This window comes from Hydra vulgaris, chromosome 08 (genome assembly GCF_038396675.1).
Source record: "Hydra vulgaris chromosome 08, alternate assembly HydraT2T_AEP".
NCBI classification, from domain to species: Eukaryota; Metazoa; Cnidaria; class Hydrozoa; order Anthoathecata; family Hydridae; genus Hydra; species Hydra vulgaris.
The window spans coordinates 49,517,501-49,536,723 of NC_088927.1; the positions used below are offsets into that span (position 1 = coordinate 49,517,501).

Here is a 19,223-nt window from a genome sequence, read left to right on the forward strand (position 1 = left end):
GTATTTTCTGGAAATAGTATTTTTCAGTATTTACTGAAAATAGTATTGTTTCAGTGTTCACTCAAAAACTTAAATAATGAAAATTGTTAGATAATAAAGAAAAAATTTTCATTTGTATCACTTAATAAAACATAAAAATTGAATAGTTATTTATTTTTTCACTTTAACAGTTTAATTTTTAAAATTTTAAGTAAGAAAAATTAAATAATTTTAATGTGGTAATGTATTCCAATATGGAATCGAAGTCTCCATGTTGATTTATGTTTTAGGTTTTTTTTTGTAATATAACATGTGATAATATAATTCTGATAATATAGGTTATTCAATGTAATGTTAGGTAAAATGTTAGGTGAAAAAGTTATGTACATCTATCAATTTTAGGTACTTGCCTTTTTACGTTTCTCCTTTCTATTTATTGTTTTCAAATGAGTTTAAAGTATTTATATATCACAAATATTGATGTAAAAAATTATTTTGGTTCCAAAAATACAGAATGACAGTTCCCAAAAACATAAAATATCTTCTTAAAATGTTTAAATTTGAATATAAATACTATTAATGTTAGTAAATCATATACACAATAACACTTTTTATTGGCTGCTTACGGTTGAAGATTAAGGATTTGATTTTTAAAAATTTATGCAACATCAGAAGCAGAATCAGGCATATGATGCATGCATATAATGAAAGTTAAATAAATTATTAAACATTTTTGTTAACACATTCGTATAATATAAAATAACAATATAAAATGTAGTGTACAAAGTTTTTAGGATTTACTTGATAATAATATTTTTCAGACAGCATACATTTTAATAGAATATTTTAGTGGGCATAATCCTAATGAGAAACATTTAAACTGAACATCAAGATTGTCAGAGTTATGCTACAATTTATTTTTATGAGGTAATATTTATACAAAGTTGTAAAATATTTATGGTCTGTTTCTTTATAAAGGATAAAAGTTGGTATGGCTTCCATTAGTAATTTTGTATCAGTTTTAATTGGACATTGCATTTATTTTTTTTGTAAGAGACAACATTCTTTATGACATCTAAGTGAAACAAACTAGTCCATTATTAGACATTCAAATTACCCTGGATTTGGTTGCAAAAATTATTTTTTACATTTCAAAAAACATTTCAAAAACGTTCAGAATGAAAAAGGTTCCGAATTATATCTTAGAAAAATAAATGACATTGAAACTTATCTTTACTAATGTTTTTAAATTATCGAAACCCTTTTAAATAAAGTAGCAACTGACAATGATTTTTGTTTAAAGTATCATTGAAAGTTGTATATAGTTTTTTTTAATTTATGTTATAAATTATATAATTATGCATTTTTTATAATAAACGTTATTAAAAAGTTATTTTGTTGTTATAAACAACGACATTCTTAGACAACAAAAGTCTCTTTTATATAAGAATCATTTAAGTTAATACACTTAAAAAGATGAAAAAAATTTAGTTATATAAAAAATGGCAAATGTTTTTAAAAGCCGTTACAATTAAAAAAGTTTAACATTTAATGCTTTTATGCTTTTATTATTATTTTTATATTATTGAAACGTTTTTTTTTAATGAAGTATCAAAACTATCAAAAATTTCAAAAATAATCATCATTTCATAAAAAACACTGAGAAAAATTATTTTAATAAAAATTTCAAAAATAATCATCATTTCATAAAAAACACTGAGAAAAATTATTTTAATAAAAATTTCAAAAATAATCATCATTTCATAAAAAACACTGAGAAAAATTATTTTAATAAAAATTTCAAAAATAATCATCATTTCATAAAAAACACTGAGAAAAATTATTTTAATAAAAATTTCAAAAATAATCATCATTTCATAAAAAACACTGAGAAAAATTATTTTAATAAAAATTTCAAAAATAATCATCATTTCATAAAAAACACTGAGAAAAATTATTTTAATAAAAATTTCAAAAATAATCATCATTTCATAAAAAACACTGAGAAAAATTATTTTAATAAAAATTTCAAAAATAATCATCATTTCATAAAAAACACTGAGAAAAATTATTTTAATAAAAATTTCAAAAATAATCATCATTTCATAAAAAACACTGAGAAAAATTATTTTAATAAAAATTTCAAAAATAATCATCATTTCATAAAAAACACTGAGAAAAATTATTTTAATAAAAATTTCAAAAAAAATCATCATTTCATAAAAAACACTGAGAAAAATTATTTTAATAAAAATTTCAAAAATAATCATCATTTCATAAAAAACACTGAGAAAAATTATTTTAATAAAAATTTCAAAAATAATCATCATTTCATAAAAAACACTGAGAAAAATTATTTTAATAAAAATTTCAAAAATAATCATCATTTCATAAAAAACACTGAGAAAAATTATTTTAATAAAAATTTCAAAAATAATCATCATTTCATAAAAAACACTGAGAAAAATTATTTTAATAAAAATTTTTGTAAAGATGCATACTTTTATTTTTTGTTAAAAATTTGTTAGGCAGAAAAAATTAACATATTTTTTTTATAAAATGATGATTACTTCTGAAATTTTTTTATAATTTCGCTTCTTTAGAGACCCGAAAGAACTTTACTTTTTGATAATATTAGGAACTTGTCTTACATTCAAGGGTTTTGAGGGTCACCTAAAAATATTTTTTTTTGAAAATTTTTCAACTCTAGTATTATTATATAGAACACATTTAGAGGCTAGGAACAATTTTCTAAAAAGTTTGTTTTTTCACCTTCATGATTAAAGATAAATGAGAATAATGAAAGATAAATAGGACGTACAAAGTTTCTCATTAGAAAGTTTATTATGTTGTGCATATATATACAATAAAATCATACGAGAGCACAATTGTCTCAAACATTTTTGCATTATTTATGTATGTAAAATAAAGTCACTTAAATGTTGCTGAATATTACTAAATTATGTGCAAAAATAGCATAAAATAATTATAATAAAATTTAGTTTTCATTAACAGTTTTTTATAATAATATGACATATGTCATGTCATATAACATATGTCATATCATATATGTCATGTTACCAAATTTGTTAGGAATAATGTAAAATATAAACATTGTTTTAGCTCTGCGAATTCATGTGAGCCCAGCTTTTAAAAATATTGTGGAAAAGATCGGAGGTTTCCATTTTGAAGAGCGTGGTGAAACTTTTCTAAAGGTAAGTTCTCTTTAAAATTAAATTTCTAAGGTGACCGGAATTAAGCAAAATAATGATGTAATTAAGGAAAAAATTTTGTATAATACTGTAATTTAAATTGATAAAAAATTGAAATACTTATATAAATTTTAAGGTGTTTAATATTTAAGTAATCATTTTATGAGGCAAAATGAACAGTGACTGGAGATATTTTTGGTAGACTGACAGGGATTGTAACAACATTTTTGGTGTTTAAGTTTTTGTTTTCACGTATTAACTTATTTCAAACAACAAAAATTGCTGTCGTGATCGCCTTCACTAAAATTGTGATTGAGGGTTTTAATAAAACTTAGAAATAATGTTTTTATCAATTCAAATTGACAGCAACAACAAAAAAAGCATTTATAAGTTTTTACAATTTTCACTTAAACTTAAAAAATTCACATTTAGGGAAAAGGTAACATTAAAACTTATTGGCTAACAGGATGCGATGAACCACCCCGCAAACGTTTTTATTCAGAGACTTTAGTTAGTTTTACACCGATGGAAATGGTACGTACTCCGCCACCAGTGCTTCGAAATCTTATCAAACAATCATCACCTCTGAGTCACAGGGGCTCCCCTATTGCATTAGCCCCTCAATGGCAACGTACAAATAGTACTCGCTCAAGAGTAGATCCTAATAATATTGCAACGAATCACATTAATAAAGACTATGGTAAAGAAAATGGTGACATGGAACTGCTACCACTTATAAAAAATAATATAATTGAAGCGTAATACTGTTCTCTTTTTCAAACTTTTTTTTATCATAAATGTGCGAATTAATAAATACGGGTGCATATTTATGCATATACATATATATGTGTGTGTGTATATATACATACATATACATACTAGTTCAACTAGAAGCATGCGATTCATTCTCAAAATACTTCTGAGATTTTCAAGGATTAGATTTGTTTAGTAAATGGTTGTTCTGGTTTTTCCTCTTTTCTACGTTACTGCAGAAATATTTCCGTATTGCCTATATTATTCCATTTATTTATATATATATATATATATATATATATATATATATATATATATATATATATATATATAAATATATTAGAGATAATTTTTTATATTATTTTTGATTTTTTTTTTGGGTTCGCTCTATTATAGCTTCTTTTTGAAACAATTCTGACTTAAATATAAATAATAAATAGCATGCAATATTTGCATCTAATTGAAACTTTTTTTTTTCTTGTACTCTTGAATTTCTTAAATAAATTTTTTTTTAATGCAGTATTAGGTATTTATGTGAATATTTTATATACATATATATATATATAAATTTTTTTGTTGACGAAATTTTTTTTACAATTTTTTTAAACAATTTTTTTTTTATATGTGAATAAATATTGTATATAATGACTGACTAAATATGTGTTCATTTTATGTAGGGGTGCCGAGAGCCTTGACGTCGCCCGGAACTGCAACCCTGATTGGCGCCCCTATTTTTCTAAATACTTCCTATATTATCGGTGAATGACTTATTTTTTTATTTATTTTAAGGTTCCTTGTTTTTATTTGACGCTCCTTGGACATCAGCTGCCTGGGACAAACTGTTCCTTTCGCCTATCCCTCTCGGCGCCCTGATTTTATGTGTTTCAGCAGCGACAGTATTGCTTTATAATGACTGAGTTGACATCTGCGTACATAATGTAGATATTTTAGTGAAGTCAACATTCATATAATGGTTATATATGACTTACCCATTATAAGCAATATTGCATATAACGGTTAGTTGAAGTAAAAAATTCTCAAGGTACCAAGTCAGCTTTCTTTGTCCCATTCGAGAGTTGCACTTTTTTCTGCGTGGTCACAAAAGAAAAACATAAACTCATAAAGTTTAGAAGAAAAAAAAAGTCGAAGAGAAAAGAATCTTAACTCAAAAATTGAGGTTGCTTTTTTTATCAGTTTCAAAAAAAAATCAAATTTCTCGCTCTTTCATTTAGTTATTTTTACTAGTGCTTGGTATTAACAAGGTCGGGTTTGATAGAACAAAGCCAAATCCAAGTATATAGCATGGACTAAATAAATAATATAAATCTAAATATTTAGGATAATTGATTAAATATTTATTATTACTTATAATTATCGTTTAACAGGATTACATTTTAACGAAGACTATGCACTAGAAACAATCGATCAAAGAAAAAAGCTGTAAGAGGAGGTTAAAAGACATCCTGTGAAAGTAAATTCGTCATTCAATTTTTGCAAGGCCTCCTCATTTGGTATAGGTATGTTCATACCTATTCGAGTATTCGAACAACCAACCAATTCGAGTATTCGAACAACCAACCAATTCGAGTATTCGAATAATAGGTATTCGAATATGTTTGCGTGTTTTTTGACTACTTGAATTTGATTATTTATTCGAAGTATTCGAATAATTCTTTTAATGAAGAAACATGTTAAGCTCGGCAGTGAAATACTGTAAATATTAGAATTAATAAAAAATATATATTGTTATCAAAAAGAAATAAAAAAAAACAACGACAAAAAATAATTCTAAACATTTTTATACAGTCTTGATGTGGAGGAACAAAAAAACATTTTTTAATGATTTTTTGTGTTCGTCTATTTTTTCCATGTCTTCATCAAACAAATCATCGATAATGTCAAACTTTGATGGTATCGAAGATTTTATTGATGATAATATGGAAGAAACTCCCACCATAGATCAGTACTCTAATTACAATTTAGATTTAGGTGAAAAAAATAAATATGTTATGACAATAAACACTTTGACTAAATTATTACCAATTTTAGAAGTGCCATAAAAATGTTTTAAAAATCGGAAACAAAGCATTCTATTTTATAACAAAATATATCTAAAATAACCTTTAAGTTAAAATAAGACATAAAAACTCAATGGAATTCCTTGAGTGTAGTGATATGATAATCTTTAATTCTATCCAAAAGTATTAATTGAATTAAACTTTGATTCCATTTTAGAAAATGATAATTTTGCGGTGCAAAAACCTTGTTGAAATTCTCCCAGTAATTAAAATTAAAATTTGAAAAAAATTTGAAGAAATTGAGTTTTTTAAATAAAAATTTGAAAAAAATTTAAAGAAAAATTGAATAAAAATGATTTTCTTATAATAGCCGAAGGAGTTTACAGATTAAAAACAAACTTTTTTTTCAACCAATGCAATAATAAAGCCGAAAAAATGATTAATGCCAAACAAAAAAGGATGGACGAAAGAATAAATCCAGTTTTAATGACTCTGATCATTTATCTTAAGTGGAAAATACCAAGTTATCATATTCCTTGAAATATCCGTCACTTTCATTTGCTTTTAGAATTTTGGAACAAATATATCCACAAACATTTATATTATACCTTCTCATCTTCACGGAACGAAAATGATTTAATAGAAATAACATCACGTGCTGGATTGCAATAAGAATTCCAAAAAGAAATGCGAAAAGAACTCCAAAATGAAAGAAGTTCTATTTCAGATCTTGAAAACAAACAAAATCGTTGCCAGATTGTTAAATATATTAAACTGAAATAAGAATTTCGTAAGTTGGATTTCTTTTAAAAACGGTAATTAACCCTGGACATTTTGTACCACTAAAAGTTCTAAACACACCTCAGCGGGCACAAAACGTCCGCTGGATGTCCGATGGGCTTGTGATATCCATAAGACGTCGAACTGACAAGTTTAAATTTTAAAGGACTCATTTAAATTTTATTATAAAATATGCTTTTAGAAAGAAAAAATATTTAAAGAATAATAGAATCATTCAAAACTAGTTTATTTTATTTTTTATTGAATTATTTTAATTTTATTAATTAATAATTTTTCTTAATTATTTAATTATTTTTTATTATTCTTTTACTTTTCCTAATAAGATAAAATAGATATGATAACTACTTGAGTAGTTGGATGGTATAAATCTAACCCTTTTAATTACCTAAATCCAGATCTAATTAAGGTTTTTAAATGATGCAATAATGATATATGCAATAGAAGTGTATTTTAAATAAAAAGCCAATATTTGTGGTAATGTATTCAACCTAAAAAAGCATTCCTGCCGTTTGAGTTTACGTACAAACTTTTGTCCTCTAAGAATAATTAACAAATGTAACTCTTTCCCTATGCATCTTCTCTGCTTAAGATGCTTCCAGAAAATCATCTCAAAAACGAATGGCTTTTCTATGACTGATCTATATTTCTATTGGTTTATGAAAACTCTCTCATTGTTAATCTATATATAATCAGTTTGACAGGCAATTTATCTTGAACAAAGCCAAGCAACAAAGATTCTTTGGATCCTTACTTACGAGAACATCTCATGGAAAGCGCTAATAAATTTTTTAATAATTTTTAAATTTTATTTAATTGCCCCAAGAAGTTCTGACGGTCTTATCACAGAGTACCGCGGATGAGCATTTAATTGAAAGTTCACGCCTCCTTCCTAACCGTTGTCGCAAAACTTACCCAGAGGTGGGATTTGAACCACGGATACTTTGTTTCTGAAGCAAGTGCGCTATCACTGCGCACAGCTGCTCAATTAGTTATCAAGGTGCTCTATGAAGATCTAGCAATCTTTTTTTCTTATTATTATTATTGTTCTTTGTTACATTTTAAACAACATTTTGTTATAAAATATAAAGTTTTCAAAATAAAACTAAAATATATATATATATATATATATATATATATATATATATATATATATATATATATATATATATATATATATATATATATATATAATATAGCATAATAAAATTGTAAATAGATCGTTAATAAGAAATAAAAGAGCGCATAGACTCGTAGAAGACCGTAAGGTTTTGTCGTCGAGAATCGCCAACATTAACGTGATAAAATATTTCACGGTAAATAAAAGCGGTAAAAGATAAACAAGATAGTTACAAATTATTATATTTTATTTACAAAAGAATCCGTTCTAAATATATAGATCTGTTTATATATTACATATGCAAATAAATCACACATAACTGTTGAGAAAAATATAAACTTTTGAAAGTTCATCAATTAATAGATTAGTAGATTAGTAAAAAGGGGAGTTACAAAAGAAGCTATTAAAATTATATTAATAAATCATCAATTGTAAAAATTGATTCTTTAAGTTTTTGTTTAAATGAATTATAGTTGTTGAACAAAACCTTGAAGAAACCTTTTCAAAACTATTGCTTAAAAAAAAAATGACTGCTTAATAAATGGGTAAAATCTTCACTAATATTTATTTTTGGAGGTTCATGTTCGCTTTTGCTAATACTATCCCATGCAATATTTATACAAAGCTATTATATAACGCTAATATTGCATGGACAAATACTAATAAAATTAAAATGGAAACTTGTTATTAAAATCAAAAATATGCTGCTAGATTAGTTTCTCTATTGTGCAATGAATTGAATATCCAAAAATATTTAATTTAAAAATTCAAATAACTTGAATTCTCTGAAAATACTATAAAAAATCTCATCTTAAGCACAAGCAGTTTTATGAACTCACAGCGACCTTCGTTTGAAATATCAAGTAAATTCTTTGAGATCGTCTGTGTTTTATCAAATCGTCCGCTGAGAATTGGAGTGTTCTAAGTCCACAAAAGCTAGTTTGGAGATAATCAAGTTTTAAAGTTCAACATTGCTCAAATTGTTCTTTATTAAACAATTGTGTTGTTTGGGGCCATTTATTTATTTAAACAGTTGTAAAGGTTCTAAAAAAATATATAATTCCAATAAAAAAAAATTATAAGGTCGTTAAACGGCTGACCAAATTTGGACATAGATCATTATAATTCTGAAAATTTTTAAAGTTCAAAAAATATTTGTTCTAAGTCCATTTTTTTACTGATATTTTGATAAACAGTACCTTATTTTAATGAAAATTCTCAAAACTCAAAAGCTAGGAGAGGGATTGAATGGATTTAGTATTAACGGGATATTAGAATGGCTTTCAATACCAGTTCAAAATATTTATCGACAATTAAACGAAAAATGCATTCAAATATTCACAGAATTTGTATTTTTAAGTTTCTTAACATGTTTTTGATTACAAAATTGTCGCAAAAAACTGGCGATCAACGAGCGGCATGTACTTTAACATTGAGCTTAAATCTTTTTTCTTCTCAGCAGTCATCACTGGTTTGATTGATATCGTCGATACAGTCGGCCGAGCGTTACGAAGAACCTTACCGCGAGCAGGTTTTCGCCCTAGACGAACGTTTGTTTGTTCATCCGAAAACGTCCGCTTGTACTCTATGTGCAGCAAATTGGTAGAAACGATTTTGCTATACTTGATTAGCGTGTAAGGCACTTGGTCGTAATTGTAGTATTTGCTAATTTTTTGGAAGTCGAAAAAGTCTGCTGATTTCATTTGAAGGATTCGTAGTTTGCCCGTCTTTTCACCTAGGGCACGTAAATTTCTTAATACCGACACTGGACTTAACACTTCGGAATAACGCAGACTCTTTTCAATAAGACTGTGAATGGCGTCGACCTTCTGCACGTTCCCGTGGCCAGGCTCCGAGTACTTTTGCTCGACGCTTTCAATTTGAGGGTTTAGTCTCATAAAATGCGCCAGACCGTAAGACATGATGCTGTTCTTGTTTTGTGGGACACAAGAATCCGACCACAAGATGATTTTCTTAATTCCCGGGTGCCTCAAAACGATTTTCGTAAGAATTTTAAGTAGAGCACTGCAGATATGATTTCCAGCGCGGCCACACAGCATCTCGAGCCAAACGGCGCAATACGTAACATTGTCTAGCGAGCAGTGGCCAGTTAAGTTATACATATTGAGCTTTCTCTTGTAGAAAAAATTTGAAACGTTGGCTTTTGGCGAAGCCATTACATTTTCCATGTCAAAGGATACAACCGCAACGGTAGGGTCAATTCCATTTTTGTGATTTTTCCTGTCCCTATCGCGCTCTTCCTTGCACTCTAGCTTTTTAGATAAGTGGTCCAGATATTTGAGTTCCTCCTCTTCGGACGGTGTTGGAATCAGTTTCATTTCTTCGCAGTAATCACAGCGATCTTTCTTCGGTTTGTAAAAAGCGATGTTAAGTTTTGTGTTGAAAATATCTCTGTATTTGCTTTCAGTAGTGACATGATCATTGGTGTGGATTTCTTTATACAGCTGAAACATCTTCTTTAGACTAAGTTCGGTTTCTAAGAAATCTTTCTTTGTATTGGCGCGGTTGTAGTGGCTCTCCAGTCTCGGAAAAGAGTTGATATGGTCACAAATTTGCTGCACAGTTTCCTGAGGCAAGAATTTCTTTTTGTTTCTCCCCTTCTTTGGAGACGTGGCCACTCCACTATCTGGGCTTAAATTGTGGTCAAAAAAATAACTAATTCTTCTAGCACTTATATTGAGAGAATTTAAGAAATAGGTTTTACAAACCTGAATACGTTCGCCACCAACCTCAAAAAAGTACCGGTAGCTAAACTTCTTCCTGCTTTCATCAGGAGTTTGACGCCGAAGTCGTTCTCGAATTTTGAAATCACGTTGCACAAATTTAGAGTAAAAGTGCGCTTTTTTTTGGTCACTAAGCTTTTTTTTGGTCACCAAAAGTCTGAGTGAATTTTTTCCCTCTCAATCGCAACAATGTTGTTTCTACATTTCAGAAGACAGTTAATAGGGCATTCCTATCCTACAGTCTTCTCTTGATGTTTTCGGCTTTGAATTTCAACATACTCCTCTCCTGCCTCTCGCAGTCGCTTTCGTACGTTCTGCTTCCAGTTTACTGGCTGCCGAAGCCTTTTTCGCGTAAGAAGCTTTGGAGTCTCCCTGTTAAATAAAGAAACACAAATATAATAATAATAATTAATATAAGTTTTCAATAAAAAGTGTCATGCTAAAAACACTTACGTTAGTATTCCATTCTCGACCAAATTGGCAGTTTCATCATCAGCACCTTCGACTCTGTTATCGTTCGTATCAGCAGCGGACACAGCATCTTCTTCATCAACCTCATCTGAACCTTCATTTTCTTTCCCGTCTGTGTCGGCAGCCTCATCTACATCAAGCTCGTCTTCATCATCACTACTATCAGATGGGTTCTTCTTCTTGATGCCAGCTATAAAAAAAACTTCAATTAAAAGAAAAGCTTTCAAACAAAACATAATCTGTCATGATCTGTCATTAAGGTACAATAAATATCTATGTTAAATGCATAAAGAATTAGGTCTAGAAGAGGCATGTTGAAATAAACAGAAAAAATTAATAGATTTATTGATTAACATGAAAGTTTAGTGATACAAATGAGTTTACCTTTCGTCAGAATCAATTTCATCTAAAAGAACACGAATCCTAGCCTCTTCAGCTGCCATTTTCAACTTCAGTCGGACGGTGAAATCAAGCCATTCTATTGGGTGACGGACATAGACCACTCCAATACTAAACAGGCCCATCGAATTGGACATACGATTATTGAAGAAAACAAGTGCAAGACTTGACAGATCAATGTGAAACTTTTGGACATAGTACATTTGCATATTGTCAACGATAAAATGCATCTAAGTCAAAAAACTCAAAAATGGACATAGAACACTCCAATTTTTTTTTTTTTTTTTTTTATTATTTAAGTTTACAAAGTCAGTCGTTATGCAATAAAATAAACTGTTAAAATACTTTTACAAATATATAAATATAGTAGACTAACAATATAAACTAGGTTTCCGAAAGAAGATCACAAGGATCTTGTCATCGGGACCTAATAAAATATAATAAAATATATAATTTTTTACATCTTTTTTAATATTTTTTTATTTACAATAATTGTGAAGTGCAAGGTATTATGAAGAATACATATATATTAATCTTTTACACGAGTTAAACTGTAAATAATATAAACTAGCAAAATATTGTAAACAATATAAAATACAAAACGTGAGAAAGGAATAAGAAAAAAAGAAAAAAAAAGTTCACAAGTTGAGTTAAAATAACAAGAAATTAAATTTTTTCAAGTGATTAGTAATTTTGTAAAATGTTATCTTGAGAAAGAATAAAATTTTTTGCTTTGTTTTTAAAAAGATGAAGAGAATTAGTTAGATCAAAATCAAAATTTGGCAAAACAAGTTTATTCCACAGGTGTGGTGCACGATAGGCAAGACAGAATTGATTAAAATTTGTGGGACAAAAAGGTTTTTCTAAAAAATTTATGTTTCTAAGTTCGTATTTGTTGGTTGGTTTTAATATGAAGAGATCTTTAAAGACTGGAGGAGATAGATTGTTTTTCCACATATAAACAAAACATAAAATTTTCAAGACGTTGAGTTCATATATATTCAAAATTCTCATTTCAATAAAGTAAGGTTTACAACGAGAAAAACGATCCGCAAAGTTAATTACGCGAATTGCCCGTTTCTGACAGCGATAAAGACGTTGTAGTTTACTTTTTTCAGTACTTCCCCAGGCAATATTTGCATAGTTTAAGTAACAATGAATAAATGAGAATAGAGTTGTCTTAAATTTATCTTATTGAGATAATTTCGAGCTTTGCATAAAACTGTTTTTAGAGACTTTTGAGCATATATAATTAATGTGTTGATTCCAAAAAATGTTCCCATCGAGATAAACACCTAGAAATTTGGTGACGGGATCTCTTTTAATTTCAATATTGTCAATAAAGATTTGAGGCAAGTTTGAGAGTATAGAATTTTTTTTCTTAAGCGAATGAAAAAGTGTCCATTTAGTTTTTTCGGTGTTTAGTGTTAGTTTATTAGATTTGAACCAGTGGGATAAATTTTCAAGTTCTTTATTTGCTGTAGCAAAAAGTTCGTTAATATCACTCTTAGAAACAAATAAATTAGTATCATCTGCGAACATGATGCTCAACAGATTAGTTGCTTTATTTAGATCGTTTATATAGATTAAAAAAAGGAGCGGTCCAAGGATTGAACCTTGTGGAACCCCGCATGTTATATTTAGACAATTGTTTTGATAGCTGTCATTACCAATAACAAATTGTTTTCTATTCGATAAGTAACTTTTGAACCACCTTAACACTTGTTTATTTATTCCATAGTATTTCAGCTTTTCAAGTAAAATGTGATGGTTGACCGTATCGAAGGCTTTCGATAGGTCAATAAAAATACCTAAAGTATATTTTGATTGTTCAAAAGATTTTGAGATTTCATTTACAAATTGGATGATGGCATAAATTTATAATTTAAAATATAACAGTGTTATTAATTTTAATCATTTGTGGTAGAAAACCTTAGCATGATTTTTCCAGTAATTTGCTTCATTATTTCCCAAATGCGCTTTGTGTTATTTTTAAATTTGTTAATTAATTCTGAATAATAATTTTTTTTTTAAGTTTTTACGAATTTTCTCAAACAAATATTTATAATTTTTGTAAATTTTTTCGTTTGCAGTTGTTTTTGTTTTAAGAAAAGTTATATGCAACTTTTGTTTGATTTTTGATGATTTTTTTAATCCCTCGGTAATCCAAGGAGAGTTCAAACTCTTAGGTTTTGCAATAATTTCGACAAAGGGAAAGTTAGCGTCATATACCGAATAAAAAGTTTTGAAAAAAGCTTTATATATGTCATTTGCATTATCATTAATGTTTATATTACTCCAATTTAGTAAAGATAGCTGGTCTTTGAATGAGTTAAAGTTTTTCTGATTAAAAATTCGTTTCTTTATTACTTTTTTTTTGTCAATCTTTTTTTCTGTATAGGTGTTAATTGTAACGAAAATGGGGAAATGGTCTGTTATATCAGTTTTTAAAATACCTTTTTGCAAATCATTATTAAAAATATCTGTTGAAATAATGTTATCAATTAGAGTCGCTGAGTTTTTTGTTACTCTAGTAGGTCGATTGATGAGGGGGATTGATCCTGTTTCAAAAATTGCGTCATAAAAACATTTTACTTTGTAGTCATTATTACAAAGAAAACAATTCATATTAAAGTGCCCAAGTAAAATATTTTTTTTCTTCTCCGCGTCGCCTTTTTTAATAATTTGTCGTAAAAACATGCTTAGGTTTTCGCTCACGCTACCAGGTGGCCGGTAACAACAGCTAATCAATAGGTTTTTTGTTTTTTTGTTTTCAATTTCAATTGTTAAAACTTCTTTATCGCAGTCAGAAACGCTCAACTCGCTTCTAAGTATAAGCCTTAGTGTTTCATGTTTTGCGTTTATGTTGTACAACAATTGTTGCCAAGATTGGTTTGATTCTATTCCCGCAACCTTTGTTTTACAACATAAATTTTGCTGTACAACCGACGTTAAGTTGTGCAACTTACGCAAGAAAATGTTTCCATTATAAAGCATTATTGTTGTACAACTGCTGTACGACATTTCTATAACTATTGGAAACCAAGCTTTAGTGTTTCATGTGCGTAAATTAAAATTCCACCACCTCGTTTGTTTGTTTGTCTCTCTAATGAAATTATGTTAAAGTGCGGGATTTGAAAAGCGCTATTTAGATCTTTTAAAATTATCCAAGTTTCTGTTAGGCATATTATATTAAAAAGATTTTTTGTTTCTTCTAATAGATTTAAAAGTTTTTCAAAGTTACGATTTAAACTTCTTATGTTGAGGTGGAGAATTCTAATTTGATTAGAATTTTTTTTTATTCTCAGCGGACGAAATTTTCTTGTTTTATTATAAAACAAGAACATTTGATAAAACACAGACGTTTGATAAAACACAGACATAAAACTTTTATATAAGATTTTCATTTCGCATTTTTAACCTGCTTTAGAAATTAAGAAGTAATGAATGTTTAAATTGATATTAAAAATTATCCTTTTGCAATCGCTTTTTCAAGGGTGTTTGTATTAGCTTAAGAAAAACACCCAGCTTTGTAAATAATCACTACAGGTATTCCTTCAGGCAGTGATGTGTTTTTATAATTTAGAAGACGGTAGAAAATGTTTTAAAACTCATTTGTTGGAATGGGACGAAAATGTAATTTATTTCAAATGAAGCTGTTTTTAAAAGGTAACTATCAATACATAAAAATTAGTTAAGAGGAAATCATTTATTTTAAAAACAAATCATAATTGTAATTATCTATTTTCGTTTACTTTCTTCATTAACTTCAATATTTTTCTTTGTCTCAAGCACTTCTAACTACCAGCCCAGATAATTCATAAAGAACTTCTTCCTCTTATTACCAGACATGGTCTAGCAACAGTTAAACCTTTTCAGTTAAACTTTGGGAACCTCCTGTACCATTCTGGTGTTAGCTTCTAACATGGTATTTAACTGGATACCTTTAGTCAGCTGGTTAACCTGATCCATGTCGTAAGATTGGAAAATACAATCCCTAATTGTTCTTTATGGTACAAGACACTAGGGAATAAGGAAAGTCCACATACAATTTTGATTATAACGATACTCTTTAGGTTATAACAATACACTTTTGGTTTTTGCTTCGTAACAACTTTTTTAATACGTCTTTAGACGATTGATTTAATTTGTAAAATAAAGTTATACATACAAATCAAGTTTATTAATTACCAAACTATAACAGATTAAATTTGGGTGACTATTTAAAGTGAAATTAGAAACTTGTATCAAGATATCCAACCCATGGGGTACTTTGATACACACTATGAGCATCATTAAAAAAGTAAATAAAAAGTGTAAAACGTAGAGAAAAGATTTTTAGTTGAAAGACAAGCAAATAAGCAATAATAACCCAAATAATGCATTCAATGGTTCAGAACACATATTAAAAGATCAGATAATGTATCGTTTAAAATGTCTTTCTTAAGCGTCAATAAATAATGGCTTTGTATCGAAATTGGATATCCTGGTATTAAATTTACATAAATCTCTTAAAAATTAACTTTAAATATTAAAAAAAAAATGATTTTTAGATTTGTTTATGACCCAATGGAGTACTATTCTACAGTTTTAGGACCCCCACAAATGTATCAAGTTACCCTATGCTTCCTATTAAAAAAAAATCGTTTCACTTTTACTTTAGTATCAACATGTCTTTTTAGTGATTTTGTTTAGAGAAGTAAAGAGCCTATGGATTGTAGTTTAAAAATATTGTTACTTACCGATAGACACATTGAATAAGATACTTTTAAATTTTTAGGGGGTTATTTAGATGAACAAACATTTTGACCAATATTTGAAAAGTTATATATTGCGATTTTTGTGGTAATATTTATATACTTAAAAATCATCGTAGGGAAAATTTTATATCAGTTTTAGAAAGCTGGCTGTCTCTAGATTACATTTATAAAAAGAAATTACTCCAATATAGAAGTTGGTTTTGAGGAGTTATTCTAAATTCTGGCTCACTGTACAGTAAGGTTGGCATTAAGAAACCCCGGGCAATCTGGGTTTTATAAAAGATATTTTATAATTTTATGAACTATTAACATTAACATTATAACTATTACATTACTAACTAAATTAATTAACATTAAATTATTATTAACTATTATAACCAACAATAAACGCTATCAGAGCAGATTTACTAATATTTGAATCATTAATTGGAAATACATTATCACAATTTTCATTCGAATGTTTTTATAGATTGCGATTTTTCTTTATCTTTTATATTATTTACCTGCCAAGGCTGAGAAGGTCACTACAGTTGAGGAGGCTACCTTATTGTGGTCACAACCCTCTCAACTCTTTAACTCGGAAACACGAACCTTTATGAACAAGGCCAATGCGCAGAGAGACAAGTTGAAAATAAATCAATACATACAGATTTAACGTGAAATTTTTTTATTTTAAATTATTTTTAATAATCTTTTTCAAAATAATTTGAAAACTTCTTTTTATAAATTATTAAATAAAATTATGTAAAATATATTTTAAATAAAGTTTAAATAGAAAATTATACTAATTTTCAATATCATTTCACAGAAAGAAAAAAATTTAACAGATATAAAATATAACCCAAATTTACCCAATAAAACTCCACTGGGCCGTGTTTTTGCCAACCCTGTACGGTGTCTATTGTTTTAGATATAAAATAAATATCAAAAATATTAGAACTGTAAACGTAAAATTACTTCAATATTTTATGGTTATGATAATGCAGTATAGTGTAGTATTATACTGGCACTAGTATTATACTCAAAAAGATTTAAACGTATCACTTTCTACAGAACTATTCTATTTTTAAAAGAATCAGTATGAAATAAAACTCCTAATAATTTATTAAATAAAAAAGTCAACATTGTTTTTATTTAATCAGTTTTTAAGAACGTAAAAATAACCAACATTAACCTTCTTAAATATATATTTTTTACAATAATTTACTTTATTACCCAGAAAAGCTTTGTAACTTTTAAAAAGTTATCATTTTTTGGTGCCCGAATAAGCTTTATTTTCTTCGTTATATTTATCATAATTTATCATAAATTATTTTTTCTACCTAGTTATTTTTATTTGAATTATTTTAATTTTACTCGTACATTTTTTATTATTTGGGAAACTTTACATTTGATCATCTCAATATATACATGATCATGACTATCATTATGACGTATCTTTTTGCATACATTTGATAATCTTTATATGCGCGGGTCTTCTACACGCGTATTTTTTAAATGTCCTTTTAAACTATTTTATTTATGTTTTCCAAGTTTCGTTAAAAGCGATTTTAATTGGTTATAACAGTGTCGCGGTAGCAATTTTATTTATTTTTATTGAATTTAATTAAAAATTTAATCTTCATCGGAATCAGCAATTAACTCTTGGTAATCCTCATCAGTGATGAAATTCGTGTGTGATTTTTGACCATAAATGTTTATAGGTTCTTTCTGTAAACCTTTGTTAATCAGGTTATTTATTAGCTTATTAGGTTGAACAGGAGTAATCGAGTCAACTTGAGTAATAGATTTGGCGGTATTGTCGGAGTTTGAATCGGAAATCGGGTTCGAAGTTAAGTTTGTAATTAAGTTAACGGCATTATTTTTAACTGCTTTATTTACATAATTATCAACATTTTTAATTTTATCTTCGACAGTATTTTTGCAACTACTACTCTTATTTTCTTCAGTGTTATCTACATCCATTGCATCTACGTTTATTCCAGGTTTTATAAGTTTACACTCGACATTTACAGTGCTTGGAACGCTACTGCTAGTGCGTTTGCTTGGTGATTGCGAGGACGTAAGTTTTTTTTGGTCGCGTTTAAATGGTTCGTGAAGGGCATTATAAAGTCGCTGAGCCTAAAAAGAAGTAAACCTTTACAAGATGAACATATTAGTTTTATGACAACAAAATTTATATATGCTGGTTTGTTTGGTAGTTTCAATAGGTTTAAACTTTGATGCTGTAATTTTTATATTTTACATATATAACTTAAATGTTATTTAATGTATATACATCGACTTGTATGTTCGTATTGCAAAAAGTTTTTTTTTACCGATCAGTCAGCGTACTTAAATTTAAGTTCTTATTTGTGAATTTATTTTTTTCTCGAAATGCATTAATTTTTTATTAAAAGTAGAAATTCAACTAAAAAATGGCGCATGCAAAACAATAATCGGTTCTCAACTTTAGGCTTTCAAAAAAGACGTTTACTGTAGAAGAAGCAATTCATTTATTGATGGAAAGTGACAGCGAAGATTTTTCTGAGCCAGACGAAGAGTTTTCTTGTTCAAGTGAATCAGACAATACCGAATCAGACCGTGATTCAGATAAAGAAGTTCATGAACTCCAGTTACATTTTAATATTGAAAGTAATAAGTTGTCTTCAGAAGAAATAGTTTAAACAAATAAACAAAAAAAGATCAATAATCTAAACTATTCGTGGATTGATGATGAAATTTTAGGTTGCTGTGATAATTATGAGTTTACTGGTATACTAGGAATACATCCTGATATAACTTCCTTTGAACCACATCAACTGTTTGAATTCTTTGTTACCGATGACATTTGTAATTACATAGTTGAACAAACAAACTTGTATGCCTTTCAAACTCTAAAAGAAAAGCAGTTGAAGCCAAAGTTTAGGTTTAAAAAGTGGACTCCAGTAAAAAGAGATGAAATACGTATATATAAAAAAGTGTTCTAT

General features: G+C 27.8%; 2 protein-coding genes across 4 annotated transcripts in view; one reads left to right on the top strand and one right to left on the bottom strand.

Moving 5' to 3' along the window:
- Positions 1-3,972, top strand: part of LOC100199577 (atrial natriuretic peptide receptor 1) — a 70,145-nt gene extending 66,173 nt beyond the window's left edge. Inside the window, exons 19-20 of the mRNA XM_065803875.1 lie at positions 3,103-3,194; positions 3,624-3,972. Of these exons, the coding sequence (XP_065659947.1) occupies positions 3,103-3,194; positions 3,624-3,953 (422 nt within the window). The 3' untranslated portion in view covers positions 3,954-3,972. The remainder of the gene's footprint in view (positions 1-3,102; positions 3,195-3,623) is intronic.
- A 13,400-nt stretch (positions 3,973-17,372) lies between these two features.
- Positions 17,373-19,223, bottom strand: part of LOC101236335 (DNA excision repair protein ERCC-1) — a 50,952-nt gene continuing 49,101 nt past the window's right edge. For all 3 annotated transcript variants that reach the window (XM_065803876.1, XM_065803877.1, XM_065803878.1), the window contains exon 10: positions 17,373-18,375. In XM_065803876.1, coding sequence (XP_065659948.1) covers positions 17,869-18,375 — 507 coding nt within the window. In that variant the 3' untranslated portion in view covers positions 17,373-17,868. The remainder of the gene's footprint in view (positions 18,376-19,223) is intronic.